The sequence below is a fragment of the Xenia sp. Carnegie-2017 genome, unplaced genomic scaffold, assembly GCF_021976095.1.
Source record: "Xenia sp. Carnegie-2017 unplaced genomic scaffold, XeniaSp_v1 HiC_scaffold_2, whole genome shotgun sequence".
Classification (NCBI taxonomy): Eukaryota; Metazoa; Cnidaria; class Anthozoa; order Malacalcyonacea; family Xeniidae; genus Xenia; species Xenia sp. Carnegie-2017.
Window position 1 is genome coordinate 8,101,022 of NW_025813482.1, and position 18,286 is coordinate 8,119,307.

Below are 18,286 nucleotides of genomic sequence, written 5' to 3' on the forward strand. Positions count from 1 at the left end.
CGTTATTATTGATATTTTTGGTCAGTGGTCATTGTTGTTGGTTGTTTGAGCGATTGAGCATATGACGTCACTACGACGGTAGACAGTAAGCAACACACGCTTTTCCTGTGTTATGTTGCGGGCAAGTTGAACTTATTTAAACTTTTTCTTTCGTCATTATCTTTCTAGCATTGCTGACGAGGATATCTTCTTAACAGCTAACCTTCTAAACCATTTTTCATGATGAGAAAAAAGCTTCCTTTTTCTGCCGTGAATTACTAAAGAGGGTTTGTCTATTGGGGGTATTTTAATACTACGAAATTGACAAGAAGAAAGATTCAAAAATGAATTTTTGAACATACGAAGACAAAACTTTTATCTCAAACAGGCTGGTCGAAAGAAATTTATTTATATTTGGCTGAATTTATAAATACGATAAGTCTAATTGGTATCAAAGGCAAACAAATCAATGGTCATGTCTTCCCTGCAAAACAGGCCTCAGAATCCTCATGGACTACGACAAATAAAGTTGGATGAAATTTGGGATGATTTACAAGGTGGTATTAATCATGTTTATAAAAGACAAAGTATGGCCAAGCCACGTTACATGGAACTTTACACGTATCATTTGTTTATATCTAGAATAGATAAACATAATGGGAAATGCTTATGGTGTTTACTTTATAAAGGTCCATAATGGTTGATTTATAGGCAGGTGTAGTATTTTAAATATCCAGGTAACTGGCATAAGTCTAGAACTTACTAAGTTAGTTTTATTTTAAGTAATTAAGACATTGGGCCTGAGTTTATAGCAACATTTGGGTTGTGTTGTGACGGTATGTGAAGGAACTATCTTTTATTTTCCCAAACAAACAGCTGAAATAAATTTGTGTAACATTTTCCTCTTCAACAGGCCTCAATGTTATCATTACAGTTTGCAAACTGATACAAACACACAAGTATAAAAAAGTGTGAAACAATGTGTTTTTACATGTACATTTCCTGAAGCATTATAAAACATAATTTATTGTACTGTTTGTTTGAATTTGGTATACATGTTTAAGTCAGTTAAAAATATGCCTTTCCTTCAGAAAATTCCCCAAATTTAACCAAACTATTATTAGCAAAACCTAAGAAACACCATTTAAGAGATTAAAGTACAGATATAAGCAACAATATATAGAAAATAATTTCAATGTTATTTCTGAAGAGTTGAGACAAAAGTGTTTTTTTCAGTAAAATCATATTCTTACATAATATGTATACATAATTTTGTAACAATCTTCAGATGAAGGCAGGAAGAAGTAGGAACTTAAATCTGCTTTTTATATCAGAATTTGAAGCTCTAGTCAGGTTGTTCATGTTATTGTTAAATAGTATTATGGAGATATAAAATAGTGCTATTTTATTGTATGATATTTTACTGTGACCTAGCCAGGCCATTTATTGTTCTGCTTTGACAGTTTTTAGTTCACTTATTGCAGAAACAATTGATTTCTAATTATATTAAATAATGTTTTTTTTCACTCTGTTTAGTATACAAATGGTGATGCAATAGTGTTATATAACTTTTCTTCATGCATTTTTCAATTTGTCTTTAACATTTAAAAGACATGTTTACAATTACTGTACCAGCATCAACCAACAAACACAACAAAAGATTCACAGAGGAAAGAAACTGTCAGACCGTAATCAACCAGGTAATAATCCTGTTGTGCTAAAAATAAATGTTTTCAGTCATAGCTAGTATGTATTTTATTGTTCATTTGTAGGTGCACAATTTGTGGGATCTGATCTTTATAAACGTGTAAAAGAATATATGCGATCTTATTTAATCAATTTATTGAAGGTTTGTGGTTCTACATACTTTTATTTATACATCATCCAGATTAGTGTAGTTATGAGGAGGAATGTTCCTGTTAGTTTTACTGACATTTTGACAATCTTAGTGGTAGTCATCAAGTGAGTCAGTGAATACCATCACTAACATTCCTTATGATTGCACTAACCTGGGCAGTTTACGTCCACAAGCATGTGCTCCAGGGTTTAAATTATTTACTTAGTTACAATAGTATTTTGCTGCTAATTTTGCTGTATTTGGATTGGCAATTTTCAATCATTCAATCAAGGTTTGAAGTAAAAAATCTATAGTTGAATTTTTATTTATGTCCTGATGGTAACTTCCACTGCTAGATAACTTGTTAATATCAAATCACATCAATTACATTTCTTAACAGATTGCACTTTATAAAATATACCTACCTATGTATAGCAATGTATGAGAGCTAGATAGCATGTGTACTATGTACTTGGAATTCTAGACAATGTTTTATTAGGAATTTGTGGCTCGGAATATTTGTTACAAAGTGTATCCCACAATCATGAATATAAATAATTATGTAAAACATTAGCTGGTTATTAAGATTATTCATTAGAATGGTGGTAATGTAAACAACTTGTTACTAATGTTCAATATAGAGCCAATTTACGTTCAACTTAATCATTTGGTATATTCAAAAAAACAGAATCTTATATCTTCCATCAAACTGAAAACTCATGATAATTGTTAAACAAACAATACCATTAAACCCAAATACATTAACACACAAAACATAGTCATGTATGTTATAGAGCAATGCGACATAATGATCTATCTTGCTCATGTAACGTTGTGTATCGTACATATGCATTTAACATGTCCCATTTCGTCGTCGATTCAACTCGTGATCTGTTTTCTTACTAAACTTCTCGATATAATTACGTTTATTTGAGGCTGCTCCTCTCTCAAAGCTGCTCTGCTAGACATATTTCGTACTGCTGCATAAGATCATAATTTGGTTTTTGTATCCCCCCTAATGGTATATGGCAGCGTTGATTTGTTGCTGTATTTGCACATGCGTGATGTAGCCACAGTTTTAACAAACTTACTTACCTTGATGTCTAACAAGAGAACAGATTCCAAATTAAATCGATAGAAATTTTCAATTGCTTCACTGCATTGAAGTCATACGTAGCTAGCATTTATCATAGTAGCTGAAATTAGTTTTCACACGTAGATTCGTGTTTTATATCTCGTATCTTGGTTCCCGAAAATCATTCAAATCTTGTAGGATGGTGCTGATCTTATGGATGAATCTGTTTTGACATTTTATACACAGCAATGGGAGGATTATAGATTTTCTAGTAAAGTGCTTAATGGTGTATGTGCTTATCTTAATCGGCATTGGGTGAGAAGGGAGCGAGATGAAGGAAGCAAAGATATTTACGAAGTATACTCGGTATGTTTATTGCCATTTTTGTATGATTTAGCTGACTTGAAAACGAGAATAAAAAAGTTTTGAGTAACCTGTTTCGTTGAAATTTTATTCATATTGTATTGTGAAGTATCCAAACAAATTACTGTACATAAGTGTATGTTAGCATGCATTAGCAAGCAGAAGTTGAAGCATAAACTTGCTTCTTTTGAAGAAAGAACCTGCTCTCATATACCTGTATTTATCTTAATAGCTTGCTCTTGTCATTTGGAAAGAATGTTTATTCAAACCGCTCAATAAACAGGTGACATCTTCCTTTATATTCGGTGTGTCACTTGACGTGCACTACCAGTATAACAACATTTGTGTCGTTTTGTCAATAAATTTTATTTTCTATGTAACAACTAAATGTTGTTTTCCTTTTAAAATACGTGGTCGATTAAAGCATTAGTGTCGTGTGTGAATTTGTGATTTATGTAATTTTTTATGTGTGATAGAAATAGAAGTACATATGAAATGCTCTTGTTGTTAATGTTGTATGTATTTGTAAATCCTTATCTTCATTTTGCTGAAATTCTGTTTTACAGAAGTCAGTGGAATGAAGGAATAATTAATGATGTTATGGGATTATTTTGTGCTCAAGCATATTTAATCATTTATTGTTATTCCAGGTGACAAATGCTGTTCTACGGTTGATTGAACGCGAACGAAACGGTGAAACAATCAATACAAGACTTGTTAGTGGAGTTATACAATGCTATGGTGCGAATCTTACTTTCTCGCTCTTCTAAACTATGAAATTTAAATTGTACTTTGCCATACATATCTTCAACAATAGAAGTGCTTGATTTCCAAAAATATTACGCATAGAAAAGACGAACGAACAAAAAATTCTCCAGTGCAATCTTCTCTCAATGTGATTGTCTCTATTGAGCGAGGAAAGACTTACATCTAGGCATTACTGTTTATTTCAAACTGTGGTTTAGAACGAGGCTCAGAACATGTAATCAAAAGGGTTTTTGCTTGTTCGTAAGAATTTTTATACTGGAGAATGATGTTGAAGATGTCCAATTTTTTTCCGGAAAATAGTACAAATTAATTTTTCAAATAAATGCAAATAATACAAGTAATTTTTAAAATGTAGCTATAACTTGCATTTCTTTCAGTGGAACTTGGTTTAAATGAAGAAGATCACGACTTTAAAGGACCAACTCTAGGCGTTTACAAAGCTTCATTCGAAGAGTTATTTTTAGAAGATACGGAACGATTTTACGCTGCTGAGAGTGCAGAATTTTTGAGAGAAAATCCTGTTACAGAATACATGAAGCGAGTACGTACAGTAAATATTTTATACTAAACATGTGTTTTTCATCGATGTTGTTAATACTAACATTAACATTGCTGTTTAGGCAGAAACTCGACTTTCAGAAGAACAAAAAAGAGTAAGATTATATTTACACGAGAGTACTCAGGATGAGGTCAGTGGATAAGCTTTCTAACTTGAAATACACCACCGACTTAGTATTTGCTGTTTAAATTTACATTTTAATCTCATGCAACCAGATGAGCTCATCGCAAATTGTATATTCTTGGGTCTTTTGAGTAAAGTTGCAACGAAGAATGACCGAGCAGTGTGTTTTGCTTTCTTTCGTTGTTTTTGAGGACTTTAAATTCACATATATATACATAAGTTTACTTATATTTACATAAAATTACATGTATTTACTGGCTTTTTTTCTCTATCCATTTTCTAAGACCTTCTACTGGCTTTTTTTCTTTATCCATTTTCTAAGACCTTCTGAAATAAATTATTGACTTTGCTTAACTTTTTCAGTTTTCTTTTTGTTGATTGCAGCTTGCAAAGAAATGTGAACAAGTGTTGATTGGAAAACATTTTGACATTCTATATGCTGAGTTTCAGTACTTATTAAACGACGACAAAGATTCAGGTTGGTTTCTCATTTTCTTTGGTAAATTTTAGCAAGTTTACATGGAGTTATGTGCCAAGAGAATGTGCCAAGTTTTAAGATGGCACCAAATGTTAAGATTGCAACCGGAATTTATGTTTGGATATGGTTCATCATGTATCGGCATTTACAGGCAAATGTATTGGTGTAGTTTTCAAAACATAAATTTATTTTCTTAGATCTTGGACGTATGTATAACTTGGTGAAGTTGATTCCAGATGGCTTGGGTGAACTACGAAATTTGCTAGAACAGCACATATCTAACCAGGGACATAGTGCTATTGAGAAATGTGGAAACGAAGCTGTAAATGTTCGTACTATTTATTATTAACGTTAGTTTATTAGTTTTTATGTTTTATGAAGTGTTTATCATCTCGTACGCCCACCTATTGATATATCGAAGAAATGTAAAAATTAGTTGTGAAATTTGATGCGCTTTAATCTCTTTAATTGTTTTGACTTTGACAAAGTATTAACAAAGTATTGGTTAAACTTAAACTTGTTAATGCACCTAAAATGAATTATCATAAGACTCTTGACATTTGCAGAATGAAAAGACCGTGTATGCAGGGATTTTGACCGCCTTCAAAAAAGATTTCATCCTATTTTATAGCTTTAAGGATATGTTATGTATTTTACATGAAGGACATTATTTATGTCAACAGTGTTTAAGGCTAAAACGAACATTTTTTTCACTACGTTAATGTTTTATTTAGGATCCCAAATTGTACGTTGAGACGATTTTATGTGTACACCGTAAGTACAATGCTTTGGTCATGACGGCGTTTGGCAACGACAATGGTTTTATTGAAGCGTTAGATAAGGTTAAATGTTTTTCTTTTTTTTTGAAACTTCACTTCTTTATTTGCATTTCACTGCATAACAATGAAATTATTGTAATTATTTCTTCATTTCATAAATCTTAGGCTTGTGGTAAATTCATTAACGTCAACGCTGTAACAAAGCATGCTAATAGTACATCAAAATCCCCCGAATTGCTCGCAAGATATTGTGATTCACTTTTGAAAAAAAGGTTTGTATTCACACAACATTCAGTGTACATTATGTAATGTTGAAGTACACGGTATTTTATTTCAAATTTAGTTCAAAAAATCCCGAAGAAGCAGAGTTAGAGGATATTCTAAACTCAGTTGTAAGTGTGGAGGTGTATAAACTGTTGCAAGTAACGTTCGTTAATAAGTTTTTAAGTGTGCAAGTGTATAAACTGTTGCAAGTAACGTTCGTTAATAAGTTTGTAAGTGTGCAAGTGTATAAACTGTTGCAAGTAACTTTCGTTAATAAGTTTTTAAGTGTGCAAGTGTATAAACTGTTGCAAGTAACGTTCGTTGATAAGTTTATAAGTGTGCAAGTGTATAAACGGTTGCAAGTAACGTTCGTTAATAAGTTTATAAGTGTGCAAGTGTATAAACTGTTGCAAGTAACGTTCGTTAATAAGTGTGCAAGTGTATAAACTGTTGCAAGTAACGTTCGTTAATAAGTTTGTGTGCAAGTGTATAAACTGTTGCAAGTAACGTTCGTTGATAAGTTTATAAGTGTGCAAGTGTATAAACTGTTGCAAGTAACGTTCGTTAATAAGTTTGTAAGTGTACAAGTGTATAAACTGTTGCAAGTAACGTTCGTTAATAAGTTTATAAGTGTGCAAGTGTATAAACTGTTGCAAGTAACGTTCGTTAATAAGTTTGTAAGTGTGCAAGTGTATAAACTGTTGCAAGTAACGTTCGTTGATAAGTTTGTAAGTGTGCAAGTGTATAAACTGTTGCAAGTAACGTTCGTTGATAAGTTTGTAAGTGTGCAAGTGTATAAACTGTTGCAAGTAACGTTCGTTGATAAGTTTAAGTGTGCAAGTGTATAAACTGTTGCAAGTAACGTTCGTTAATAAGTTTGTAAGTGTGCAAGTGTATAAACTTTTGCAAGTAACGTTCGTTGATAAGTTTGTAAGTGTGCAAGTGTATAAACTGTTGCAAGTAACGTTCGTTGATAAGTTTATAAGTGTGCGTATAAACTGTTGCAAGTAACGTTCGTTTAAGTTTGTAAGTGTGCAAGTGTATAAACTGTTGCAAGTAACGTTCGTTGATAAGTTTGTAAGTGTGCAAGTGTATAAACTGTTGCAAGTAACGTTCGTTAATAAGTTTGTAAGTGCAAGTGTATAAACTGTTGCAAGTAACGTTCGTTAATAAGTTTGTAAGTGCAAGTGTATAAACTGTTGCAAGTAACGTTCGTTGATAAGTTTGTAAGTGTGCAAGTGTATAAACTGTTGCAAGTAACGTTCGTTGATAAGTTTGTAAGTGTGCAAGTGTATAAACTGTTGCAAGTAACGTTCGTTGTTAAGTTATGAAGCTACTTAATGCTACATATAGCTACATTAAATACATGAAAGAAAAATATGAAGAAATTTGAAGTTTTTACCAAAGTTTTGTATGCCTGTCTGTAGATGATTGTGTTCAAGTATATCGAAGATAAAGACGTTTTCCAGAAATTCTACTCAAGAATGCTTGCAAAGAGATTAGTTAATCAAACATCTGCTTCTGATGATGCTGAGGCGAACATGATTTCGAAACTAAAGGTATAATGTTTAAATTGAATGTGTTTTTTTTACGTACAGTAACATGTATAAAGTACAAAAGCAATTTTCCACCTTAAAGATTCTGCTGATATTCCAACAATCAAGGCAAGGCAATGTATAGCTAAATTTAAGTTTTATTTATCTTATTTATTTAATGATTTTATAGCAAGCCTGTGGTTTTGAGTACACATCTAAACTTCAGAGAATGTTTCAAGATATTGGAGTCAGCAAAGATCTTAATGATCAATTTAAGAAATATCTCACAGATAAATGTCATTCGGAGTGTAAGTAACTACATTGTACCTACGTAATGTTATTTATCTGTACATAGTTGGAAGAAGGGAGTGTAAGTAACTACATTGTACATACGTAATGTTATTTATCTGTACATAGTTGGAAGAAGGGAAAGACGAACTTCAATGACATACGTAACTAAAACTTATTTGCTTAGATTAAGTTTGACTGTACATTTCTGACCACACATTTCCTGTACACACAATACGATGACGTTATGAACTAGACAACAAATAAGGCTAACCTGATGTTTACTCCTCACTTGAATCTAAAGATGACTACCGCTAAGGTTGTCGAAACGTCAGTCAACGTCAACAACAACAGTCCTTCTCAGGACTATACCAACCTGGACGATCTACATCCACAAACATGTAACGATACTCCCAGGTTAAACCATTTACTTTAGTACATACTTTAGGTATGTTACCAATGCAAGATAAGCTACTGACGATGTTCGTTTAGGATATTGTGAACAAAGTACTACACATTTACTGTACATGACTTTTAAAACTAAAAAATATTCATCATAAAAAATGTGTATGTATACGACTATATCATTCAATATGAATTTGAGTTCGTTTAAGTTAAGGCTTATCATTGTATAATTTTTGATACAAGACTATTTAACTTTAACTGTTCATTCATTCATTATCAATTTATGATGATATTTGCCTTAGTTGGCGGATTGTTGTATTGTTATTACATATGATATTTTTATTTTGCTATATTGTTATATTATTATGTTGTTATATGCAATAATGTTGAAGACTTTGAAAAATAATCATGTTTTTCCTATGTTTTTTTATTGTGTTATAGCTGGTGTTGATTTTTCAATCCAAGTTCTTAGCTCTGGATCGTGGCCATTTCAACAATCAGTGGGCTTCAATTTACCTGTTGAGGTACTGTTACATAATTTATATATTCACCCGTTTCATTTTTATACAAAACTGGAGTAAAGTATTGAATTTCTCTGTTCAGTCTTACGAAAATTTAGAATGATATCGCACGTCTGAACGGATCAAATTAGTGACGAAAAGGAATAAACGTTTCTAATTTTTCTTCTCGCGCCAAGTTTACATCGAACTCAAGTTTATTTTTGCGCCGCGAATGGGCGATAAAGAATTGAATATTATAACTTAACGACTTTCTCATTTGACTATTTTTAGCTTGAAAAAAGTTACCAAAGTTTTAGTAATTTTTACGGCAGTCGCCATAATGGACGAAAACTTCAATGGGTTTATCAAATGTCCAAGGTATTTACGAAAATAGATAATGTTGTATGCTTTTATGTACATGTACACTTAATGTGTATAGAACTTTTATAAAGTAACGAATAATTTTTATGAAGCCTATCTCATTTTTTGAATTTTTTTACTTGATTTTATTTGTTATCTTTAACTTGTGTATATATTTATGTATTTACATGAATATGTTATTTATTGCATATCGTATATGTTATCTTTTACATTTATATTTACGTATGTTGATTTTACGTATATATTTACGTATGTTATTTTTTAGATATGTACTTACGTATGTTATCTTTTGTATATGTATTTACGTATGTTATTTTTTAGATATGTACTTACGTATGTTATCTTTTGTATATGTATTTACGTATGTTATCTTTTGTATATGTATTTACGTATGTTATCTTTTGTATATGTATTTACGTATGTTATCTTTTGTATATGTATTTACGTATGTTATCTTTTGTATATGTATTTACGTATGTTATCTTTTGTATATGTATTTACGTATGTTATCTTTTGTATATGTATTTACGTATGTTATCTTTTGTATATGTATTTACGTATGTTATCTTTTGTATATGTATTTACGTATGTTATTTTGACATACGTTTTTTACATATGTATTTAGGGTGAACTTGTGACTAACTGTTTCAAAAACAGATACACATTGCAGGTAACTGCATTACATTCCGTTCTTCTTTTATAGCGTTCATTTCAATAAACTATGTATTGTCAATCTTTCATTTACTGTATATCACGAGTACAAATAACTTTTTATAATTTTTTATGGAGCTGCTGGATTTTGCTAAGCTCTTAAGAGACGTACTTACACTAAACATTGCGCAGTCTACACAACAACAGCTTTTTTTCAAATAGAAATGGATTCATTTAGAAAGGATTCTTCTCAGCTACATGGGTTAGGCAACATGCACTTATGTTGCGTTAGGTATTTGAGTGGATAAAGCTAAGAAAAGCTAAGACTGTTTATCTGAGAAAAAATAACTGCACAAACCATAACATCTAACTGCAAAATTATCTGCATTGCAAGAATCAGCAATTTTTAGGCACTTTGACGCAGCATCAAGTCATTGTGTCAGCTGTGAATTGTATTTCTTTATTTTAAGTTATTTATCTGTACCACCACTGTTGTACCTAACCAATAATCAAACATAACTGACGCTTTTTATTCATAATCAATTTTTCCATGATCAATTTTTCCATTCATATTTTTATTCATATGTTATGAATTTTTGTTCAGGCATCGACATTTCAGATGGGAATTCTGCTGATGTTTAACAACGAAACTAAATTTACTGTCAAGCAAATTGAAGAACACACGGGACTAAATATTGTAAGTGGATTTTGTGTTATTTGTGATACCATAACTTTTGAGGGTTGAACTTGTAAAAAAAGGACATTACACGAAGTGTTACGAAATTAGGTGAAAACAAGAGTTTAGAAGTAGTCAAGTCAAACCACCACAAAGACTGCAGAAAGACTTTAATAGTCAAATATTGGGTTTGGGGGTACTCTTTGGAGGGTACTCTGATTTGGGACGGAAGAACACATATACCTGTAAATTTTGGTTAATATACATTGCCCTCGATTTGGCTAATATAACAACAGCCATCTGTTTGATTGACCAATCTGGAGCAAGTAGCGTTGAACTTAGCTAATGTCTTCCATTATTAAGTCGGAAACTTTCGTGAAATCATTAATATGTCAAAAACCGTTAAGTTGTGATTGACTCTAGTTGTATTTTGATATGAGATAAAATCTTTCTCTTTTTAATTGTTATTGTTCTCCAATATTACGCTAAACCTTTGCAAAAGTTTATTATTATAACCAAAAAACTTTTTTGTATTGTCGCTTATGATCCAACAATACTTTCTCTGCTTTACAATACTTAAAAGCATGTACTTTATTTTCATTCCAAAGAATAGCAAGCATTTTCCTTTTTAGGATACGTTATTTCAAATCCTAAGCGTGCTTCTCAAGTCAAAACTATTGGTGAGTTACTTATGGAGTTTCGTAAGGTTAATGAACGAATTGAATGTGTTTTTCCCATTGAGCTAAAGTACATGGAACGCTACCTGTAATAGAAAAGCCTGGTAATTTTTTGAAGCCAAATTTTACACCCGAGATTACACTCAGACTCGCGTGTGTAGTTCAATCAATTTTCACTCCGTGAGAGAATCTCGAAACACGGAACACGCGTGTCTTGGTGTAATCTCGCGTGTGTAGTTCAATCAATTTTCACTTCGTGAGAGAATCTCGAACACGGAACACGCGTGTCTTGGTGTAATCTCGCGTGTGTAGTTCAATCAATTTTCACTTCGTGAGAGAATCTCGAAACTTCAATTATTTGCTTCAGGTAGCGTTCCATGTATTTTAGTTCAATGGTTTTTCCTATTCGGGGCAACCAACCAACGATTTATATAAACGTTTTATTTGACATATTTTGAATTCATCGTTCTAGATATCGGAAGACGAATCTGGTGGATTATCTTCAAGTACCATTTTAAAGTTATTTCTTGAGTATAAGAAGTAAGTGAATGACATGATATTCGACTTTATTTATCAAAGCATCTACATTCTAATACTTATTATGGCGCAGCGCGTACATGTCAAGCTGTTAGACTAACCTTTTATATGGCAATTCTGCTCTTCAATTGAGTTCATTTTGTTTCCTAATTTGTCAATTGTGGAACAGTAAAACAGCGTCCATTAAAGAATTAAACACAAAATGCCAACTTCACTGGCCTTGTCTCATTTAAAACTACTTTAAAGAAAAATGTTTGTACATCAAGACTAAACTAACGTATGTACTGAAAACCATAGATATTTCCATTATATTAGTCCCAAAGATCTAACAATGTTTCAAAATGTTGACATCGACTTTGATATGTTTCTTTGACCTTAAACTAAACCTGCGTTGAAACAATTATAATTAAAACCAGTTGTAAAGCTTAGAAATATCAAGTTGATATAACGTTAAAAAATAGCATGATACAATATGAACAATAACGACCTTATCTAACAACATTTGAATGTTCACTTTCCACATCTCTTCCTTGTGAACGAGAGAAGCCTACTCAAAAGTAGAGAGCCTTACGCTACAAGTCCCGGGATTGTGACCGGCATAGCAGAGTTAAGAAATGAAAGGTTTATCATTGATTAATCAACTGATTATTTCTGTTCATTTTTGTTTGTAAGCATGTCAAACAATTCATATGAGTAGACTTGTCTCGTTCACAATGAAGAAAAGTGGAAGATTAACAATCAAATGTTGTTAGATAAGGTCGTTATTGTTTATAATTGTTGGATAAAGCATTATGTTATTTTTTGTGTTGTTTAATAAAATTCCAACTATTTGAACCTGATATAACGTTATTATAAAGAGAATGTGTCATAGCTATACCTGCAATATTTGTAATCTTTAGAATGTAATTAGAAAAGTAATCAATAATAAAAAAATTTCTTAAAAAGACAAAGTGTTTGAAGACAGAAACAACTTCGCGTGAAAAAATCATTTTGTTTAACCTAGAATTAATGATTAGCAAAAAATATTTTCTTTCAGCAAGAAACTCCGAGTAAATATAAATGTTCCAGTGAAATTGGAACAAAAACAAGAGCAGGAACAAACACATAAACATATCGAAGAAGATCGGAAACTGCTTATTCAGGTATACATCAGTACTGAACTAAAACTGACTATCTCAGCGCAGAAAATTGATTAATGACTCAGAACAGCGAAGGATTGGCGTATAAAGCCTTTCATTCAAAATTTTGTTACAAATGAAACCAGTTAATGTTTGATAAGTTATGCATGTCTCGTTTTGAACTTGTTTTAATCATGCTTGATGCGTCATTATACTATGTCCAATTTCGCTGGTTTTTACGTAGATTATATATTTCTCCAATTATTTCTTCATTCATTTTGATAATTAGAACATGGAGCTGGCACATTTAATAAATTTACTGTGCCACAAATGTAACCATAGTTGCACTGGCCTTCAGTTTCAGATTTTAGAAAGAATAACTTGCAGTCTTTATTGTTTACCTGAAGAATGATTCTATAGCTAAATATATCACTTGCATAGATTTTATTGTTTGTCATTGTGAAAATGGGTGGCCAAAATTACTTGTGTCGTTAGAGGAACCAGGCAATATTTTTTGTGTTTATGATTACAAAACTGTAAATTTTTTAAGAAGTAAGCGATTTTAGTAATTTAAATTTGCAGATTAACTTACCTCCTCCACCTTTTGCCCTTTCTTCCCCCCGACCCTCCCTCCCCCCTCCCCCGACCATGAGATATTTCTCTGCGGACGCCACCAATAGTCGTAACTGTAAAGTTTTATCCTCCCAAAATATTCTTAGCATAATATACTATTGTTACATTGCGTAGGCTGCGATAGTTCGTATCATGAAGATGAGAAAATTGTTAAAACATCAACCTCTGCTGGCGGAGGTCATGCAACAATTGTCTAGCCGTTTCAAACCAAGAGTACCCGTCATTAAGGTAGAAATTTAATGTTTTTGTTTCTGTGATGGAGTTTTGTAAAATTATACATTTAGGCTTTCTCATGTTTATTGACATATCTTGTCAAGTAATAAGAGCTTGGTTGATTTTAATTTCGAGAAAATAAAGCAATCGTTTACCTACAATTTTCAAATGTTTAATAATAGCAGCGGTTCTTCACTTGTCTACATTATGTTAAATTACTGAATGTTGTAATTTGATATAAGATCGCTGTACTGCATCTTGTGGATACCAAACTTTGAGGTGTTTGTGTTAACGAAACTGTTCCTTTTTGAAGGGATATGAATGATGTCGGCTTTCGTGCCTAACAGCTGCAAAAATACTCATAAGTTTCTTGATTCAAAGTTATTGCCTGAGCTGTGAAAATTATTAATAAATTATTCTATTTTAGTTTTGTATAAAATAGATTTTCTTATTGTTATACCGTTCTTTGTTGAAAAAAGCATGTGGAGAGGGAATAGTTAATCAGCTTGTAAACTTGCATTGTGCCGACTTGTGTTTCTTATTTTGTGTTGATCCGTGGCTAATGAAATGAACTATTACTTTATTGTTATGGCTCGAAGAATTTAAATTCATTGATCAATTTGATTTTTATTATCTGAGATGTGTATTACAGCCTACATAGAATATATAACCGTGTTTGTTTTAAATCGTTTAAATTAAACATTACAGCTTACATAGAATATATAACCGTGTTTGTTTAACTTAAACGATTTAATACAAACAATGCAAGGTGTATTGCAGAAATTTTAACAAGTGGGGCTCTCTGATATATGTATTAACTAGTACTCATACTATAGTGATATTGACGTTGGCCCGAAAACAAATGGCCCTTGAAATGTGAACATTTTTACTTCAAACATTTTAACAATTACTGCATGTCATATTCAGTAGAATACGAAGGCTCTTCAAAAATATCTAACGGCAAATTATTAGTTTTATTGCGATCTTAGCTCACCATGTTGAAGGAAGGTTTTATCACGACATAGCTACTTATCTTAGCTCACCATGTTGAAGGAGGGTTTTATCACGACATAGCTACTTATCTTAGCTCACCATGTTGAAGGAGGGTTTTATCACGACATAGCTACTTATCTTAGCTCACCATGTTGAAGGAAGGTTTTATCACGACATAGCTACTTATCTTAGCTCACCATGTTGAAGGAAGGTTTTATCACGACATAGCTACTTATCTCAGCTCACCATGTTGAAGGAGGGTTTTATCACGACATAGCTACTTATCTTAGCTCACCATGTTGAAGGAGGTTTTATCACGACATAGCTACTTATCTTAGCTCACCATGTTGAAGGAGGGTTTTATCACGACATAGCTACTTATCTTAGCTCACCATGTTGAAGGAGGGTTTTATCACGACATAGCTACTTATCTTAGCTCACCATGTTGAAGGAAGGTTTTATTACGACATAGCTACTTAACCAATCACAAAGGGGTAAATTTGTTGCGAAAACTTAAAGAAGACGTAAAAATTCAGAAAAACTATAAAAAGACAAAGCATGCTATGCTTAGACTGGCATATATATATTTTTACTTTTTAAACTAAATAATCCCGTCAGTTTACACCTTGAAATATTTGTATGTTTCTTTTTCTCTTCAGAAATGCATTGACATATTGATAGAAAAGGAATATTTGGAAAGAGTTGAGGGGGAAAAAGATGTATACAGTTATCTGGCATGAATAAGACATTGTTGTCGTTAAACAACCAGTTTCCGAGGTATAAATACCAGCATGACTTGCAAACATCACAATGTGCCTTTGGCGACGGTCTATCGTGGTTCAGAGTATGAAATGTTTATCGAAAATCACTAAAACATTGTGTTCCATGGAGACTAACTGTTGTACGAATGAAGCTTTTCCAGCTGTTTTCTTAAATAAGTGTACATTTTTCTTCATTTGTAAACATTAATTCTTCAGAGATATTTAAAGAAATAAAGGTTATTCGTATAAGTGGGCAAAGTATAGAATTGAACGGAAAGCCAGGCATGTACCTCAAGTGAAGTGAGCATGTACAGCAAGTGAAGTGAGCATGTACAGCAAGTGAAGTGAGCATGTACAGCAAGTGAAGTGAGCATGTACAGCAAGTGAAGTGAGCATGTACAACAAGTGAAGTGAGCATGTACAGCAAGTGAAGTGAGCATATACAGCAAGTGAAGTGAGCATGTACAGCAAGTGAGTGAGCATGTACAGCAAGTGAGTGAGCTACCAATGAAGTCACAGCAAGTGAAGTGAGCAACCTCATTGTGAGCATTACAGCAAGTGAAGTGAGCATGTATTTCAGAAGTGAGCATGTACAGCAAGTAAAAGCATGCAAGTGAAGTGAGACTCAAGTGAAGTAAGCATAAAGCTTTAAGTGAGCATAGTGAAGTGAGCATAGTGAAGTACACCTTGAAGTGAGCATGTACAACAAGTTAGTAAGCATGTACCTCGAAGTGCATTGCACCTGTGAAGTGAGCATGCAAGTGAAGTGATTGACAAGTGAAGTGAGCATGTACAGCAAGTGAAGTGAGCATGTACCTCAATGAAGTGAGCATGTACAGGCTGAGCATAGACATTGTTAGTAGTTAGCATGTACAGCCAGTGAAGTAGCATGTAAAAAGTGAGCACCAGCAGTGACTTGCAAGCATCACAAGTGAAGTGAGCATGTACGCAAGTGGTGATATCAAGTGTGGTTCAGAGTATGAAATGTTTATGTACAGCAAGTGAAGTGAGCATGTAAAAGAAGTGAGCATGTACCTGTGAAGTGAGCATGTACTCAATGAAGTGAGCATGTACAGCAATGAAGAGCATTGAAGTGAGCATGTACCTCAAGTGAAGTGAGCATGTACCTCAATTGAAGTGAGCATGTACAGCAAGTGAAGTGAGCATGTACAGCAAGTGAAGTGAGCATGTACCTCAATTGAAGTGAGCATGCAAGTGAAGTGATAGAAGTGATGAGAGCAAGTGTGTAGCAGCAAGTGAAGTGAGCATGTACAGCAAGTGAAGTGAGCATGCAAGTGAAGTGAGCATGTACCTCAATTGAAGTGAGCATTTACAGCAGGTGAAGTGAGCACCTCTGAAGTGAGCATGTACAGCGTGTAAGCATGTACAGCAGGTGAAGTGAGCATGTACCTCAAGTGTAGCAGCAAGTGAAGTGAGCATGTACCTCAAGTGAAGTGAGCATGTACCTCATGAAGTGAGTGTAAGCAAAAGAGCATGTACAGCAGGTGAAGTGAGCATGTAGAAGTGAGCATGTACAGCAAGTGAAGTGAGCATGTACTCAAGTGAAGTGAGCATGTACAGCAAGTGAAGTGAGCATGTGAAGTGAGCATGTACCTCAAGTGAAGTGAGCATATACAGCAAGTGAAGTGAGCATGTACTTCAAGTGAAGTGAGCATGTACAAGTGAAGTGAAGCAGTGTACAGCAGTGAAGTGAGCATGTACAGCAAGTGAAGTGAGCATGTACAGCAAGTGAAGTGAGCATGTACAGCAAGTGAAGCATGTACAGCAAGCAGCAAGTGAAGTGAGCATGTACAGCAAGTGAAGTGAGCATGTACCTCAAGTGAAGTGAGCATGTACCTCAATTGAAGTGAGCATGTACAGCAAGTGAAGTGAGCATGTACCTCAAGTGAAGTGAGCATGTACCTCAAGTGAAGTGAGCATGTACCTCAATTGAAGTGAGCATGTACAGCAAGTGAAGTGAGCATGTACCTCAATTGAAGTGAACATGTACAGCAAGTGGTGTACAGCAAGTGAAGTGTGCACAGCAAGTGAGCAGTACAGCAAGTGAAGTGAGCATGTACCTCAAGTGAAGTGAGCATTTACAGCAAGTGAAGCATGTACAGCAGGTGAAGTGAGCATGTACCTCAAGTGAAGTGAGCATGTACAGCAAGTGAAGTGAGCATGTACAGCAAGTGAAGTGAGCATGTACAAGTGAAGTGAGCATGTACAGCAAGTGAAGTGAGCATATGAGCAAGTGTGCAGCAAGTGAAGTGAGCATGTACCTCAAGTGAAGTGAGCATATGAGTGAGCATGTACTCAAGTGAAGTGAGCATGTACAGCAAGTAAAGTGAACAGCAAGTGAAGTGAGCATGTACAGCAAGTGAAGTGAGCATGTACCTCCAGCATGTAAAGTGAAGTGAGCATGTACAGCAAGTGAAGTGAGCATGTACCTCAAGTGAAGTGAGCACGTGCCTCAAGTGAAGTAAGCATGTACCTCAATTGAAGTGAGCATGTACAACAAGTGAAGTAAGCATGTACCTCAAGTGAAGTGAGCATGTACCTCAAGTGAAGTGAGCATGTACTTCAAGTGAAGTGAGCATGTACAGCAAGTGAAGTGAGTATGTACAGCAAGTGAAGTGAGCATGTACCTCAAGTGAAGTGAGCATGTACAGCAAGTGAAGTGAGCATGTACA

General features: G+C 33.7%; 1 protein-coding gene and 1 long non-coding RNA gene across 4 annotated transcripts in view; both read left to right on the forward strand.

The window, feature by feature from the left end:
- LOC124439837 (cullin-1-like) overlaps window positions 1-15,842 on the forward strand; it is a 29,903-nt gene extending 14,061 nt beyond the window's left edge. Inside the window, exons 2-25 of one of the 2 annotated variants that reach the window (XM_046990097.1) lie at window positions 91-600; window positions 1,591-1,679; window positions 1,752-1,828; window positions 3,090-3,257; window positions 3,487-3,537; window positions 3,905-3,995; window positions 4,400-4,563; window positions 4,643-4,711; window positions 5,089-5,182; window positions 5,380-5,510; window positions 5,917-6,024; window positions 6,127-6,233; window positions 6,305-6,353; window positions 7,653-7,784; window positions 7,951-8,068; window positions 8,895-8,977; window positions 9,245-9,331; window positions 9,960-10,004; window positions 10,590-10,682; window positions 11,294-11,341; window positions 11,811-11,878; window positions 12,912-13,017; window positions 13,741-13,854; window positions 15,492-15,842. In XM_046990097.1, the coding sequence (XP_046846053.1) occupies window positions 449-600; window positions 1,591-1,679; window positions 1,752-1,828; window positions 3,090-3,257; window positions 3,487-3,537; window positions 3,905-3,995; window positions 4,400-4,563; window positions 4,643-4,711; window positions 5,089-5,182; window positions 5,380-5,510; window positions 5,917-6,024; window positions 6,127-6,233; window positions 6,305-6,353; window positions 7,653-7,784; window positions 7,951-8,068; window positions 8,895-8,977; window positions 9,245-9,331; window positions 9,960-10,004; window positions 10,590-10,682; window positions 11,294-11,341; window positions 11,811-11,878; window positions 12,912-13,017; window positions 13,741-13,854; window positions 15,492-15,572 (2,325 nt within the window). In that variant the 5' untranslated portion in view covers window positions 91-448 and the 3' untranslated portion in view covers window positions 15,573-15,842. Of the gene's footprint in view, window positions 1-61; window positions 601-1,590; window positions 1,680-1,751; window positions 1,829-3,089; window positions 3,258-3,486; window positions 3,538-3,904; window positions 3,996-4,399; window positions 4,564-4,642; window positions 4,712-5,088; window positions 5,183-5,379; window positions 5,511-5,916; window positions 6,025-6,126; window positions 6,234-6,304; window positions 6,354-7,652; window positions 7,785-7,950; window positions 8,069-8,894; window positions 8,978-9,244; window positions 9,332-9,959; window positions 10,005-10,589; window positions 10,683-11,293; window positions 11,342-11,810; window positions 11,879-12,911; window positions 13,018-13,740; window positions 13,855-15,491 lie in introns of those variants that run through there. The other variant, XM_046990096.1, reaches the window with a different exon arrangement.
- Window positions 15,843-17,292: 1,450 nt separating this feature from the next.
- On the forward strand, window positions 17,293-18,286 carry LOC124440172. Of its 2 annotated transcripts, none has more exons than XR_006946586.1 (3): window positions 17,293-17,364; window positions 17,720-17,804; window positions 18,024-18,286. It is a non-coding gene; the product is annotated as an uncharacterized LOC124440172 (long non-coding RNA). The 2 variants fall into 2 exon arrangements; XR_006946585.1 differs by lacking the exon at window positions 17,293-17,364 and adding an exon at window positions 17,390-17,609.